The sequence below is a fragment of the Sceloporus undulatus genome, chromosome 2 (genome assembly GCF_019175285.1).
Source record: "Sceloporus undulatus isolate JIND9_A2432 ecotype Alabama chromosome 2, SceUnd_v1.1, whole genome shotgun sequence".
NCBI classification, from domain to species: Eukaryota; Metazoa; Chordata; class Lepidosauria; order Squamata; family Phrynosomatidae; genus Sceloporus; species Sceloporus undulatus.
The window spans coordinates 125,793,517-125,806,735 of record NC_056523.1 but is presented as its reverse complement, the minus strand read 5'-3'; the positions used below and the strand labels follow the sequence as shown (position 1 = coordinate 125,806,735).

The 13,219-nt window shown below is 41.4% G+C and overlaps 1 protein-coding gene across 1 annotated transcript; it reads left to right on the top strand.

Annotated features, from left to right (window-relative positions):
• Positions 1 to 2,437: 2,437 nt before the first annotated feature.
• Positions 2,438 to 10,701, top strand: RETN (resistin). The gene is made up of 4 exons (XM_042451199.1): positions 2,438 to 2,563; positions 5,803 to 5,948; positions 10,081 to 10,158; positions 10,498 to 10,701. The coding sequence occupies exons 2-4, from the start codon at positions 5,822 to 5,824 to the stop codon at positions 10,632 to 10,634; spliced, it is 342 nt and encodes a 113-aa protein (XP_042307133.1). The 5' UTR covers positions 2,438 to 2,563; positions 5,803 to 5,821; the 3' UTR covers positions 10,635 to 10,701.
• Positions 10,702 to 13,219: the final 2,518 nt, after the last annotated feature.

Here is a 13,219-nt window from a genome sequence, read left to right as displayed (position 1 = left end):
AACCATCAGAAAGCAAAGCTGTCACTATCTCAGCCATCCATGTGGACAAGTTTGGGTTTTGGAATATTTTGAATTTTGGAATTCCTGATGGGGGAGACTCAGCCTATATTGTGAGGCCTTTCCAATGCTGTAACATTAAATCAGCGTGCAGCTGCTTTAAGAGTCATGGGAGTGCACAGGGGTCTCACATGATGGGATTTCAAGATGTGGTGTCATGAGATTATAGCAACAACAAAGTTCCGGGGGATAGAAGGAAGACAATGGAAGATCAGAAAGAAGGTTGTAGTACTCTAGGCAAAAAATTGTGAGGGCAGTGGTGGGTGATGTCCACTGGAACTAATAGGATGGAGGGCGGCATCACCTGAGACACAGGCCAAGGGATAACAGAGGTACAGCTGGTTACAGCTAGTTTTCTAGCCAACATCTTTCTTTTCAAGCTCTAACACTTTGCTGTTTGGGATTTAACTAGGGTTAGGTGGTGTCCTATATACTCAAACAGTAAGGCCATCACTGAATCAGAGTGTGAATCCAAGTTTTTGTCAAAGGAGCTGTGCCCTGTTGGCTGGATCTGCTGGAAGAAACCAGAGAAAGAGAACTATGACTCAACTATCAGCATTGCCAAAATAACTGCTTTATCACCACTAATGGCAGTTGTAAAAACGGAAATTACTGGGGTCAAAAGGAGGCCAGCAAGTGGTTAGGGTTTTATACTGGGACCTTGGAGATCCAGGCTGTATACAGGATGATTTATCCCACAAGGTGGTTGAGAGAATACAGTGGAGACATGGAGAGCCTTGAGTTCATGGGAGAGAATGCAGGATACACGTTTAACAAATAAACAATCTCCTCTGTACCCCCAGGTGACCCTTCTCTCTCTTTCTGTGAACGAGTATTTGCACATGCATGCAAGCATGTGTGTCTGTGCACGTGCTCCTTTGCCAACACCCAATGTAATACCTGGGACTGAAAAGGCCATGTATATCTGGTGTAAATAAACCATGAATCACAAAATACTAAACGCCAGCAACAACCTCATTCCAAGGAAGCAAAACCTGGGGTTATACCTGCATAGTCATTAAAGATTAGGGAAGGTCAGGAGATTTATCTTGACTTGTGGAACTTCTATCAGGAGGGAGACTGTTGTAATGTAATGTTAGCACACCCTGCATACCCTGTGTTGTATTTAGGGTTCCCATATTTCATATTCCATATCTAGAGCTAGCATGTTCTTGAGAAGTGGCAATACCTTTAGTAACACTAGATCAGACTCACAGGAGAAAAGAAGCAAGACCTGAGGCATAGGAACAAGCCAAGTAATAATACAATCAAAGCTACTAAGTCCCCTTGCTTTCCCCAAGTCATCTGCATTTCCTCTTGCACCTTGAGACAAATATTTCCTTGTACTGTAAGTCAACCTCTCTGCCTACCTCCTGTTGTATTTCCAGACAAATCTCCCTATCCACCCATGTTGTGGCTATCCTGAACCAATCACTGTTTCTGTCACACTAAAATTGAAGCCACCAACCATTCCAGAATCCCATTGTTGATTCCTGGGAAAGGGCATCCAGTCCTTGTTACCTTACAAGATAGCCCACAGCTTGGTTTCAGGTATAAATATCAGTCCCAAGAACTTAGTCTCTGTGCACCCACAGTACGCATACAGTTGTCCCAGGTTACACTTCGTGTATGAAACCGTGCTACCCTACCCCCAGACCCCTCAGTCTGAGCCACAGCTTTCTATGGCCTACTTATCAGACAGGTAATTATCACCCCCTGCAAACCCATCAAACACCGCTATCCTGTTTCCATATTTCTATTTTAGTTAGCTTTGAATAATGTGTCTGTGTGAATTGGTATTGTGTGTGTGATTACACTCCACATTTTTTAAAAATAAAACTCTTAATTCACCCCACACCTGGAGTTCTTCTCAGTTATTACTAGTATATAAAGGTGCAAACAGTCTTAAAGGTTACTCAGCCTCTTGCAGAAATTCATTTCCCCAACATTTAAAATGACACTGACTTACTTGCTGGGGATCTCCTCGAGTCCCCCACCTTTGTTTGGATAATGGTAAATAAAAAGAATGTGTTTCTTTGCCAATACATTTGTTTACCTGGCAGGTGGGATATGGAAGGTACATTATCTGAATAAAAGAACAGTGGTGTTCTTTAAAAATTTGCATGAGGAACAAGGATATAATTTTATCATGATTCAAACAAAGCAGTAGTTTCACTGGGAAACCCCTCTTTTGGATTTTGCCATTCTCAAGAGTATATTTACAAACAATATTAAATATCTTTCATGCCATGAGATTTTCATCTGCAAAAGTTCTGGACAATGTGATCTTGTCCCCTTTGTGTCCTGGGAAATAATTTTTGAGCAAACAAGGACATTTTTTCACAACATTGTGCAAGGTACTGCCTTGAGGTATGTGTAATAGGGGATGGGTTAAATCTTGAAAAAGCAAACCAATCAGATGTAACATTCTGTAATTCTGCTCCATTTAAAGGCAGCTTATTTGCTTAGTGAGTGAAACTTTTTGAAAGATTCCTTGCTCTTGAAGGTGAGTATGAGTGTCTTCTTTTTAACAAGGCAAAGTGGGGAAATAATGGCAAATAGGCTTCAGTTTCTTCTGGGTACATATGACAAACTGTGCTATAGCTCTCTACCTGTTTTCCAAGTAGTAAGTCCTATTAAATAAAACGAAGTGTACTTCTGAGTATCATGTTTATTTAGTGAAACTTACTACTGGGTAAACAGGTGGAGGGTTATAGGTACAGTTTGTAATATGTACCCAGAAGAAACAGAAATAGACCTTCAAAATTTGGCAAGTTTATTTACATGCACTGTAAAACTCTCAATTGAAACTTGCCAAATGCTGAGGTTTATAAGTTTTATTTTGGTTCATACATGATTCATTTGATTAATAGTTTATTTCTGACAGGGTAAACTGATCAATTTCCAGTTTATATTTTAGTGGAGATGTTTTGAGAACCCTCAATGAAGTATTTATAGTAGTTTCTCTTATCGTTGCTATAGATTCATATTTGGTATGCATAAGAAAATCATTTTAAATTTACTCCCAAGGCATGTAGAGAGCAAAGGATGATGGCTCTGTGGAGATCACTACACATGGGTTTTAAACAGCAATTTCCCTGGGAGGGAAGGGGCTTAGGCAGGCCACCTTCCACCCATAGCTGCCCTGTCCCCCAGCCGACCCTTTTCATTCATGAGGCAAACCTGCGAATGGCATGGCAATCTTGCAACTCCCCAGGTGCAAGAGGTCACTTGTGTGATAGGCAGTCACACGGTGTCAGAGTCCCCTCCTGTCCCCCTTTCCATCCTTGCTAATCTTTTTATTTATTTATTTATTTTCATTTTTTTGCACAATTCTGCAATTCTGCAGCCTCAATTGAATTTTTTTTTTTAAATTGCAGCTGCAGAGCTCTGGAATTGCATAAACAAAATTAGAGAGAAAGAAAAACCCTAGAGGCATGCTGAGTAGGGTATGGGGTGTGTGGAGAGGCAGGATTAAGGGACAGGGCAGGAAGAGAGAGCGATGGAGGCAGCAGCCCTGGTTGAGCAAATGAGAGAATTGCAGAGATGGCTGTTCTACAAGCATTATGTTCACATTTTATTTTCCTTCCGTGCCTGCAGTGAGAAAGGGGCTGGTGTCCTGCATGCCTTGGTACAATCAGCTGAGACTGTTGCAATGCCATAGAAATAGGAACAGACTGATGGTTATTGTTGCCACATCGCAACCTAGGGGTCGTTCCCACTTACCTATAAAGCGGGTCATGATCCGAATTTAGGGTGCATCGTTCCCACTGAAGCTCGAATTTAATCTTCATTAACCTTCATTCGTTCCCACAGCATCTCGAATTAGAATCGAATTAAAATGTTTAAACCGGATTATCAGCCTATAATTCGGTTTAAAAAAATAGTAGTTTATAACGCGAGTTATTTTTGAAAGCGGGGTACGATTCGCTGTATCCAAATGGGAACGAAAGGGTGTCTGATTCGGGAACCTGGAGATGGGAGGAGCAGCACTCAAGGGACTGGCCTGGGGGTGTCACCCTCTTTGGTCTCTTTCTGCATTGCCAGCGCCATTTTCTTCAATTCGCATAGACTTTCCCCCGGTGGATTGCAACCTCCCCTCTGCTCCTCATTCATAGACCGATGTGTGAGGAGAGCCATTGAACACCATTTTAAACTATTCTTTTTTCTTTTTTCACCTCTGCCTGAGTGCCTAAGCAGCAGATGGGCTTTGCAGTACATGCCTGCTTGATCGCCCCTCAGACAGCCCAGAGAGCAATGGGGGAGGCAAAGCGATTTTTGGGAAAGGAGGCTCCTTCCCGAGGAACTATGGGATGGGCATTGCAGGACATCCCTGCTTGATCGCCCTCCAAACAGCCCAAGGAGCAATGGGGGAGGCAAAGTGATTTTGGGAAAGAAGGCTCATTCCAGAGGAACTATGGGATGGGCATTGCAGGACATCCCTGCTTGATTGCCCTCCAAACAGCCCAAGGAGCATTGGGGGAGGCAAAGCAATTTTGGGGAATGGAGAGCCTGGACGTCCAGGGATCTGAGGGGGGGGATCAAGCCTTATCTTCTCTCTTCCCCAAAGATTCTCTCCCCATTAATGAAGCCCGCTGCCTTCTCCTCCTTGATCCGATTTGCCAAACCTCCTTCTAGTCTGGGGAGACACAACAGAAGAGCCTTGGATGCAGTCAGTTTTAATTGGCTGCCCCCCCCCCAAAAAAAAACCCCAAGGCTTGTGACGTCTGAAGCCTATGCACTTGATTGACAGCTTGTGGACACAAATGGGAACGGGGAGCAAGTTAATCCGCTTTAAAATAAAGCGATTGAAAATAAATGGGAATGAAAACAAGGTTTAAATGAATCGCGGTAGTGGCCTTTTGGTAATGGAAATGATGGGAAAAATTCGAATTATTCCCGGAACATAATCCGAATCAGAATCGCTCCAATATAATCCGTTTTATCTGCCAAATGGGAACACCCCCCTAGTGGGCAGCAAAACTGAGGCAGGCCAGAAAGAAATAGGTCAGCAGCCAATGTGCCACTGGTTAGACTATAGTGGTGGTTTGTAGTCTAGTCAGTAGTCCAAACAGTGGCACACTGGCTGCGGTGACCAATGGACTCACAAATCCCTTAAAAACATAACATGCTATTATTCCAGCTACAGAAGGAGTAACCTTGAAGAGTAATCTACATCCACTTGTTGTGTCAACTTCTTAGCCAACTAATCTTAGTTTTTACTTACAAAAACACATCTAGGAGAAAGGTTTTGACACAAGAAGTAATCAATGGGGAGAACAGTATATTTTCATGTTCTTATTTTATTGCCAGTCTTCACCTGTGTTTCAGTTTCTCTTTCTCTTTCAATTTCATATTTCTTTACATGCTGAAGAAAGAAGTTGGAGCCCATGGAAGAGTTCTGTGAAACTTGAAAGCTAGCTCATTGCTCTATCTCTATAATTTTTAGTTGGGATCCCAGTTGGTCCCAATAAAGAGCATGGATCTTCTGTAAACTGTGAAGTCAAAGGCTTTCATGGCCAGCATCCAAAGGTTTTTTTTGTTTGTGAATTTTTCAGGCTATGTGGCTATGTCCTGGCAAAAGGTCAGGAAGAAAATCTTCTAGAACATGGCCACATAGCCTGAAAAATCCACAAAAAAACTTCCGTAAATTTCTCAAGAGCTCTGCTTCTCCTCTCTTGTCATCCACATTTTGCTGTCCCTGACATGATAAATGATGTAATGACAACAGCTTTTCTTCTGCAGGAAGTTCTGCACCACCAAAATGATGAAAGTCATTGTGTTCCTGCTCTTTGCTGTGTTGATTCCTGCAAAGTATGCAAGTGCTCAGACATGCTGCACTGTTGACAGGGCTATTGATGAGATGATCAAGGCAGCCATTGATTCCAAAGGTATTTGTATCTGGGTCTAGCTGGGGAACCTTTTTATGCTTGGAACTCAGGAGATTATCACACCTGGAAACCTCACCAGGATAGACACGGGATTGAAAAGTCAAAACCGGGTGTTATTGCATGTAGCCGTGGCCAGGCAAGCGCAACCTGTATGCAGCCTGGACCCCAGCCGCACTTATCCAGCCGCTTTTCAAAAATGGTGAGCACTCGTTTTTGAAAAGTGGCTGGATAAGTGTGGCTGGGGTCTGGGCTGCATACAGGTTGCACTTGCTCGGCTGCGGCTGCATGCGAAAACAGCTGTTTTTGGTTTTTCAATCCCACATCTATCACGGCAGGATTTCCAGGTACGCTAATCTCCTCAGTGTCTCATTGGCCTTCTAAAAAAATCAGTTTCCCCTTATAAGGAGTGTCCCCTTCTAATGATAATCCACAATGCTTTCTTGGAAGAGGAAAGATCCCAAGTTTGTGACCAAAATTGTTATTTAGGATTTGCATCCTCCCATAATGCAAAGAAGAAATGAGGAATATCCATGATGGGAAGACTACCTTGTCCAGGGACTGCAGCCCACTGGTATAACTGCTGCCTTGCCACCAGGCAGTTTCTTAATTTAAAACAAATTGCATGGAGAGACTATGCCTTATTCTGAAGCTCACTAGTTCTGGGAGGCCTCTGGGAGAACCATCAGTTTTCAGAGCGAGATGCAATCTACCCCCATACCTTGTTTTAAAGGGGGAAAACAGTTATTTGCCACTCCCATGCCAAGCAAATTTGGTGATCAACAGATGTGGGAAGGGGTTTTTCCATAGATCCCTCAACAACATTGTTCCTTCCTCTGCGTAAAGCAAAAAGGGTATGAGCCATAATACCATGTTCCCTTCTTGTAGCTCAGGTCAGAAAACTGGAAAACAAAAGCTGTTTCCCTGCTGCAATATTATTGCTAGATCAAGTTTGTTCGTGCATTTATTGAAGTATGCCTTATCTTGGATCCATTCTGAACTGAAAAGCCCATCCCAGTGATTCACAATTTTCCTTGTCAGATCCCAAGACCTGATACCTCTCAGGAGAGACTCTTAATTCAGTTTTCTGGTTCTCTTGCTTGCCCTCTTCTGGATAAGCACACCTCTCCCTAGATGGCTCAACCCACAGCTAACAACCATGTTTCTTAGAGCATAGTTTCTGCCACATAAGATTAATGAAGGAAAGCAATAATATGAGTATTTATCCAAGGTTATTTCTACTGTGTTTCAGCAGAGGTTGACTCCCAGGGTATTGCAGGTAGGATTTCAGAATAAGGCAAAAACAGAACTTAACTGGGAGTAAGGCCCACTGAATTCAAATGGAAGTTACATTTGAGAATGCACAGGAGATTTCAAGTCAAATGACAAATTGCAGTAATAACATGTTTTAATAATTTCCCATAATTAGTTGGAAAACTGCTCAAAAGGTCTTTAAATGGCTGTGCTTCAAGTTGGAAGAGAGTCTTAACTGAAGTGCCTCAGGGTTCTATCCTGGGATCATTACTCTTTAACATTTTTATCAGCTTTATCACACTAGCGGGCAAACAGGATTTAAATGAGAGTTAAACTAGAGAAAACCAGGAAATGCCTGAAATTTATCACATGACATTTCCTGGTTTTCTCCAGTTTAACTCTTGTTTAAATCCCGTTTGCCCACTAGTGTGATAAAGCTCTTCAATGACGAGCTAGATGGAATCCTCATCAAGCTTGCAGGTGATACAAAACTGGGAGGGGTGGCTAACACACTGGAAGTTAGGAAAAGAATTCAAAGAGGACATGATAAACTAGAAAATAGGGCAGAAATTAATTTAATGAAATTCAATAGAGACAAATGCAAAATTCAACATTTAGGTCCCCAAAAACAAATATGCAAGTATAGGGTGTAGGATACATGGTTCAGAAGTACCACATGTGAAAAGGACTCTGAGATTATTGTTGATTGTAAATTGAATATGAGCCAGCAGTGTTTTTGCTGCAGCAAAAAAAGCAAATGGTATTTTAGCCTGCATTAATAGAACCATGGTTTCCAAGTCGAGGAAGGAAATAGTCCCCTATATACTGTGGTGGTCAGGCCTCATCTGGAGTGTTCAGTTCTGGGTGCCTCATTTTGAAAAAAAGACAAGTTGGAGTGATTTCAGAAAAGAACAATAAAGATAATAAAAGGTATGGAGAACAAAACATATGAGAAGAGGTTGAAGGACATGTTCAGATTGGTGAAGAGAAGATTAGAATGTGACATGATCACACACTTTAAATACTTCAAGGGCTGCCATAGAGAGGAAGGAACAGGTTTGTTCTCTGCTGCCCCAGAGAGTAGGACTAGTTCTAACGGTTTTAAGTTACAGGAGGATAGATTTTGATTGTACATTAGAAGGAACTTCTTGACAGTGTTTCAGCAATTACCTAGAGAGGTGATGGTGATGGTGTTCTTTCACTGGACATCTTCATAGAGAGGCTGGACAGATGCTTTAGCTGGAGGTCTTGCACTGAGCAGGGGGTTGGATCCGATGGCCCAGAAGCCTCTTCCAGATCTATGATTCCAATGACGGGAGAGGAAGAATAGTATTCAGTCTTACATCCTACATTCAATTGTCTCTGTACATGCTGCTTGCTAATAATACACAATTATTAATTACTGAGTCAACCTGTGTAGAATTGTTATTGAGTCACAGACTTTTCAATGCACATATATTCAATAGGATTTCACCTCCTTTGTCCCCCTGTCTTGGTTGAGGCTGAGCATCTTTAGCAGTTGTCATTACACAAAGACAAAGTAATAGGTAACAATTAGATTTCTTCCTGCCCTCTAGATGTTAATGACACAGAGTGTCTGTTGTAGGTGGGTGGAAGATAAAGTGGGGGAAATCTACCATTGTTTCTCATGACTCAGTTGGAGAATTCTGCTCATTTCTTCATAGAATGGCCAGATTCACTACACTGCTCACTGTGTTATAAAATATTTGTTACCTTTTATTTTATTTGTTCTATTTTTATTAAGTTCTTTTTCCAAGAAGCTGCACATTTTCCTCCATCTATTGTATCCTCACAATATCCTTATGACGTAGGTGAGACTGAGAGATAGTGACTGGCCGAAGGGTAGCTTTGTGGCTGAGCAGAGATTTTAATCTGTATCTTTCCAGTGCTGTTTGTCCAACATTGTGGCTCACTTAAGGACAACCCTTAGCCCATGGCTGTTGTTTGTATGGCTGGCCTACTCCCCCACCCCACTGATCTGTCATAAGTTGGGCTGTGGGAAATAAGAGCTCATCACAATGCTTGGGGTATATGTTAAAGTACTCCCTGCTATGAACCTGATCTTGAATATATGTATCTGTAATTGAATTCATTTGACAGTGTGTCCTGATGTGACCCCCCCCCCCAAGTGTTATTTTGTGGTCTGTGTGGTCCCTATCCCCAAATGTTTGACATTCTTTGCTCTAACTATTACACTGCTGTCAATCTCAATGCTACACTTTTGCCTACCCATGTTGTTACATTCTGGTTAGCGTGAAGACACTATAGTTGAACAAAACTTAGATCAGCCTCTGCATTTCAACAAGAACAGAAAATTGCGACTCCAGATGTTTTGGGGCTGCTGTTTTTTATAATCCCTCACCATTGGCTGTATTAACTAGTGCTAATGAAAGTTGAATGTTAAAAACATCTGAAGGACCACAATTCCCTACTTCTGCATTACAAGATGGCTATGCTCAGGATTCCTGTGAGCTAGTGTGTATCTTCGTGCATTGTGTACAGGCACTAAAAACATTTCAGAAAGTATAAGTAACTGGAATCTACGACTGACTAGTGCTACAGTTAGGATGGGCAAGACCAAAGAAACTCAGTACAGTAACGTGTAATAAAGAAGCATGATCATGGGAGACTATAATATAAATATAGGATAGACATGACCCCAAGTTGCTTGAAATTGATTTCTTTGTTGTGTACAGAGCACATCGATGCTTCCTTGAGAATGAGAGTAAATTCACATTGATCCTAGATATTTGTATAGCAGCATTAGAAAAAAATCCCTGTTTTGTTTTTTTTTTGGAGCAAGGACAGCATATGGTTAATCAGCATATGGTTGATAGTAACCTCTTTTCTCATCTCACAGTGTCTGCAGCTCTTGAAAAGGCCCAGCTGACTTGCACAAGTGTATCAGCTCGTGGTGCTGATGTCACCTGTCCTTTAGGTAAGACATTTTGTTGTGTTGTGGGAGAAGCTCTCATTGGGAGCAAATCAGGAGTTGTGGGAGGTATGTAGGGAATAGGGTAAGAAGGAGATGTATTCTGTAGAAGAAGGGCATGCACATTCCCATGGATGTTTGCTTGTTTTGTGTATAAATAACATAAACAGGCAAGCTAAGATATGATGTTCTATGAGTCTGGTTGATTGTTCAGCTTGATAATTAGCAGATCCATTCTGAAAGTTTGTATTCTGTTGCGATAGTATGAGATGTGGGCATCTTCTGCACCATAATGGTTCAGATGCTAGGATGTCTGTTTCTCAGTCATCACTTTTATACCCACAGGTTACAAGGCCACTGGATGTGCCTGTGGAATGGCCTGTGGTTCCTGGGATATCCGTGGTGACAACCAGTGTCACTGCCAGTGTGCCAACATTGACTGGACTGCTGCTCGGTGTTGCAAAGTGGTGGTTGTTGGTTGATGGCCCCCCTGCTTCCTGATGTATACAGGGCTCCATCTTTCAAACTTAATAAAAATGCATCAAAAGAGTTCTGAATGTTCAGTGCTTGAGTCATTTCCTCAACCCATATGTGAAACTGGGGCCAGTGATTGCTGAAGTAGTGTGGTGATTTTCAAGTCTGGGATGCAAGGTGATTTACAAAAGTTAAAATAAATATAACTAAAAATGTACAACATAACATAAGTTTAAAATAAACTGTTGTTGTTGTTGTTGTTGTTGTTGTGTCTTCAAGTCGTTTCTGATTTATGGTGACCCAAAGGTTACTCTATCATGTTTTTTTTTAAAGCATGTTTCTTCAGAGGGGGTCTGCTATTGCCATCCTTCAAGGCTGAAAGAATGTGACTTGCCCAAGGTCAACCAGTGGGTTTATATGGCCAAGCAGGGATTTGAACCTTGGTCTCCAGAATTCTAGTCCAACACTCAAACCACTACATCAAAATAAAATATCTATATAATTAAAAGCAGTTAAATATATATAATTTTAAAAGTATAACAATTATTAAAAAAAAAACCATCATGTGAAGCTCCTCTGGAGCAGTCAGCCCTTCAAAGCCTACTGAAAGAAAAAAGGTGTTCACCTGCCTACAAAAGAATAGCAAAGAGGGGACCAGTTTAACTTATCTAGGAAGGGAATTCCAGAGCCTAGAAGTAGCCACCAAGAAGGCCTCCGCTTGGGTTCCCACCAGAAGTATGAGTGAGGGTGGTATGACAGAGAATCTCTAGAAGATTTCAAGACATGGGCAGACTCATATAGGAGGTAGCATCCTCCAGATACTGTACCTGCATGATCTTTGTACTGTAGGATGACCCAATTCTACTTTGTCAGCTTTCCCCTTTGTTAGCCAAAGTACATTTTTCTGAATTTTGTTGTGTGTGTGGCATTCCACATGACCCCAGATGTACCCTGTAGATGACCCCAGTACTACCTGGGCGATGACAGGCAGGTCACACCAACGCCACCTTAAAAATCCCATCCCAAGACACGAAGGCAGTTTGGGAGTTGCAAATGGGATCATTATCACTTCCATAATTAGAAGAATGGGCGATGATTGCTTAGACATCTCACCTGATGGGCCAGCTAATGACTTAATCTACTTCCCATTTACCTTGAATATTGCCAGGCCAGATTACCTCACCCCATACAATCTAATACCTTTGCCCTGCCCTTATAAACTCCTGGAAATCTTCTCTGAGTGTGATAGTTTAGAGTTCATGGGGACACTATGTCACTGATCTCTAGTCTAGCTCTGGCACTTCCATTCACCCAACACTCTTGGAACGGCTGTGTCCCACACCACTTCACCCTACTGGACTCCGCAAGCAAGCCCCATCTATAGTATCACCTGTAGTTCTGCCTTAAAATCTATTCCAAGCTAACCCCTAATTTCCTAAGCCTTGAATGAATGAGTGTATGGTAGTGAATTACTGTGTGATTTTCCCCCTTAATGAAATAATACTTCTGCCTCTGCATCATTTCGCCATCATTTTGCCCTCTTGGTATACAGGTGGGAGATGATTTCGTAGGGTCCTTGTAGGCGACCCCCTCTCAGTTTGAGCTAAGTAAAATTCCTCTACCTAGATTTTTGTCTACACCTTGCAACATTGTCATGTATAAGGAAAGCTTAGATAGAATACCAGTGTTATAGAATTCTGGACTGTACTACTCCAGATTGCAGCAGGGAGCAACATCTATAACATTTTCTGTCTTTCAACAATGAAAAATCTGTCGGTAATATACCAGTTGTAGAATATCAAGGAGAGGGCTACACTCAACTTTTTGACCTAATGCTCTACTTTTATTTGTACCTGATTTTTTTTTGGGGGGGGGGGAGATGGAGTAATTTTTAAAAATCACTCAGAGATTGAATAGACTAGAATTCTACCTCATTTTCTTTAATGTCTGAAATAGCTCTTAGAAATGGGCAAAAGTGTTAAGTACGGGATGTAGTAGGAAAGCAGTCTATTGTCCTCTCAGAGTTAGGCAGCATTATCTGACATGTCCTGTCAAATAAATATCTGTGAACTGAACTATAATTGTGAGTGCTAGCAGCCCCTTTTGTGGCAGTTGCATGGAAATTTGTTTTCATTAGGTTTGAGTCTATACCCTGTACTTCCTGTTCCTGTTCCAGGCTTCAAAGGTTACTGACAGATCTCAGAACCTAAGAGTGATTCTGGTTTGAGCTGGGTGACCTTTTCCTCACAGCTGCAGAATCAACTACATCTTATACAATAAGTATATAACATAGGTTGAACACCCAAGAGTCCTTGCCCTTTTTATTTTTAAAAGTATTATACATTTGCATGAGTTTTAAACATTATACAAAACCTTTATACATTTACATCAGTAAAACAAAATACTTGGAATTATTCCTTTTCGTATTTGCCACGTCATTTAGGTTTGTTCGTTTTAGTCTTCAGAGGAAACAAATAACTCTATTAGCTTTCAAACAGCAGTTCAAATTAAAAGAGTGAGACAAAACCAAATGTAAAATGTATTAGTATAATTGAAGAGAGAAGATCAATTGTTTATGCCCTGTTGTTTTTAA

What these genes read in the sequence shown, in the direction of transcription:
- RETN (XM_042451199.1), top strand. Translation starts at nt 5,822, where the DNA reads ATGATGAAAGTCATTGTGTTCCTGCTCTTTGCTGTGTTGATTCCTGCA. An exon ending in GGCAGCCATTGATTCCAAAG is followed by an intron (nt 5,949 to 10,080) that starts GTATTTGTATCT and finishes CTCATCTCACAG; the next exon opens with TGTCTGCAGCTCTTGAAAAG. An exon ending in TGATGTCACCTGTCCTTTAG is followed by an intron (nt 10,159 to 10,497) that starts GTAAGACATTTT and finishes TTATACCCACAG; the next exon opens with GTTACAAGGCCACTGGATGT.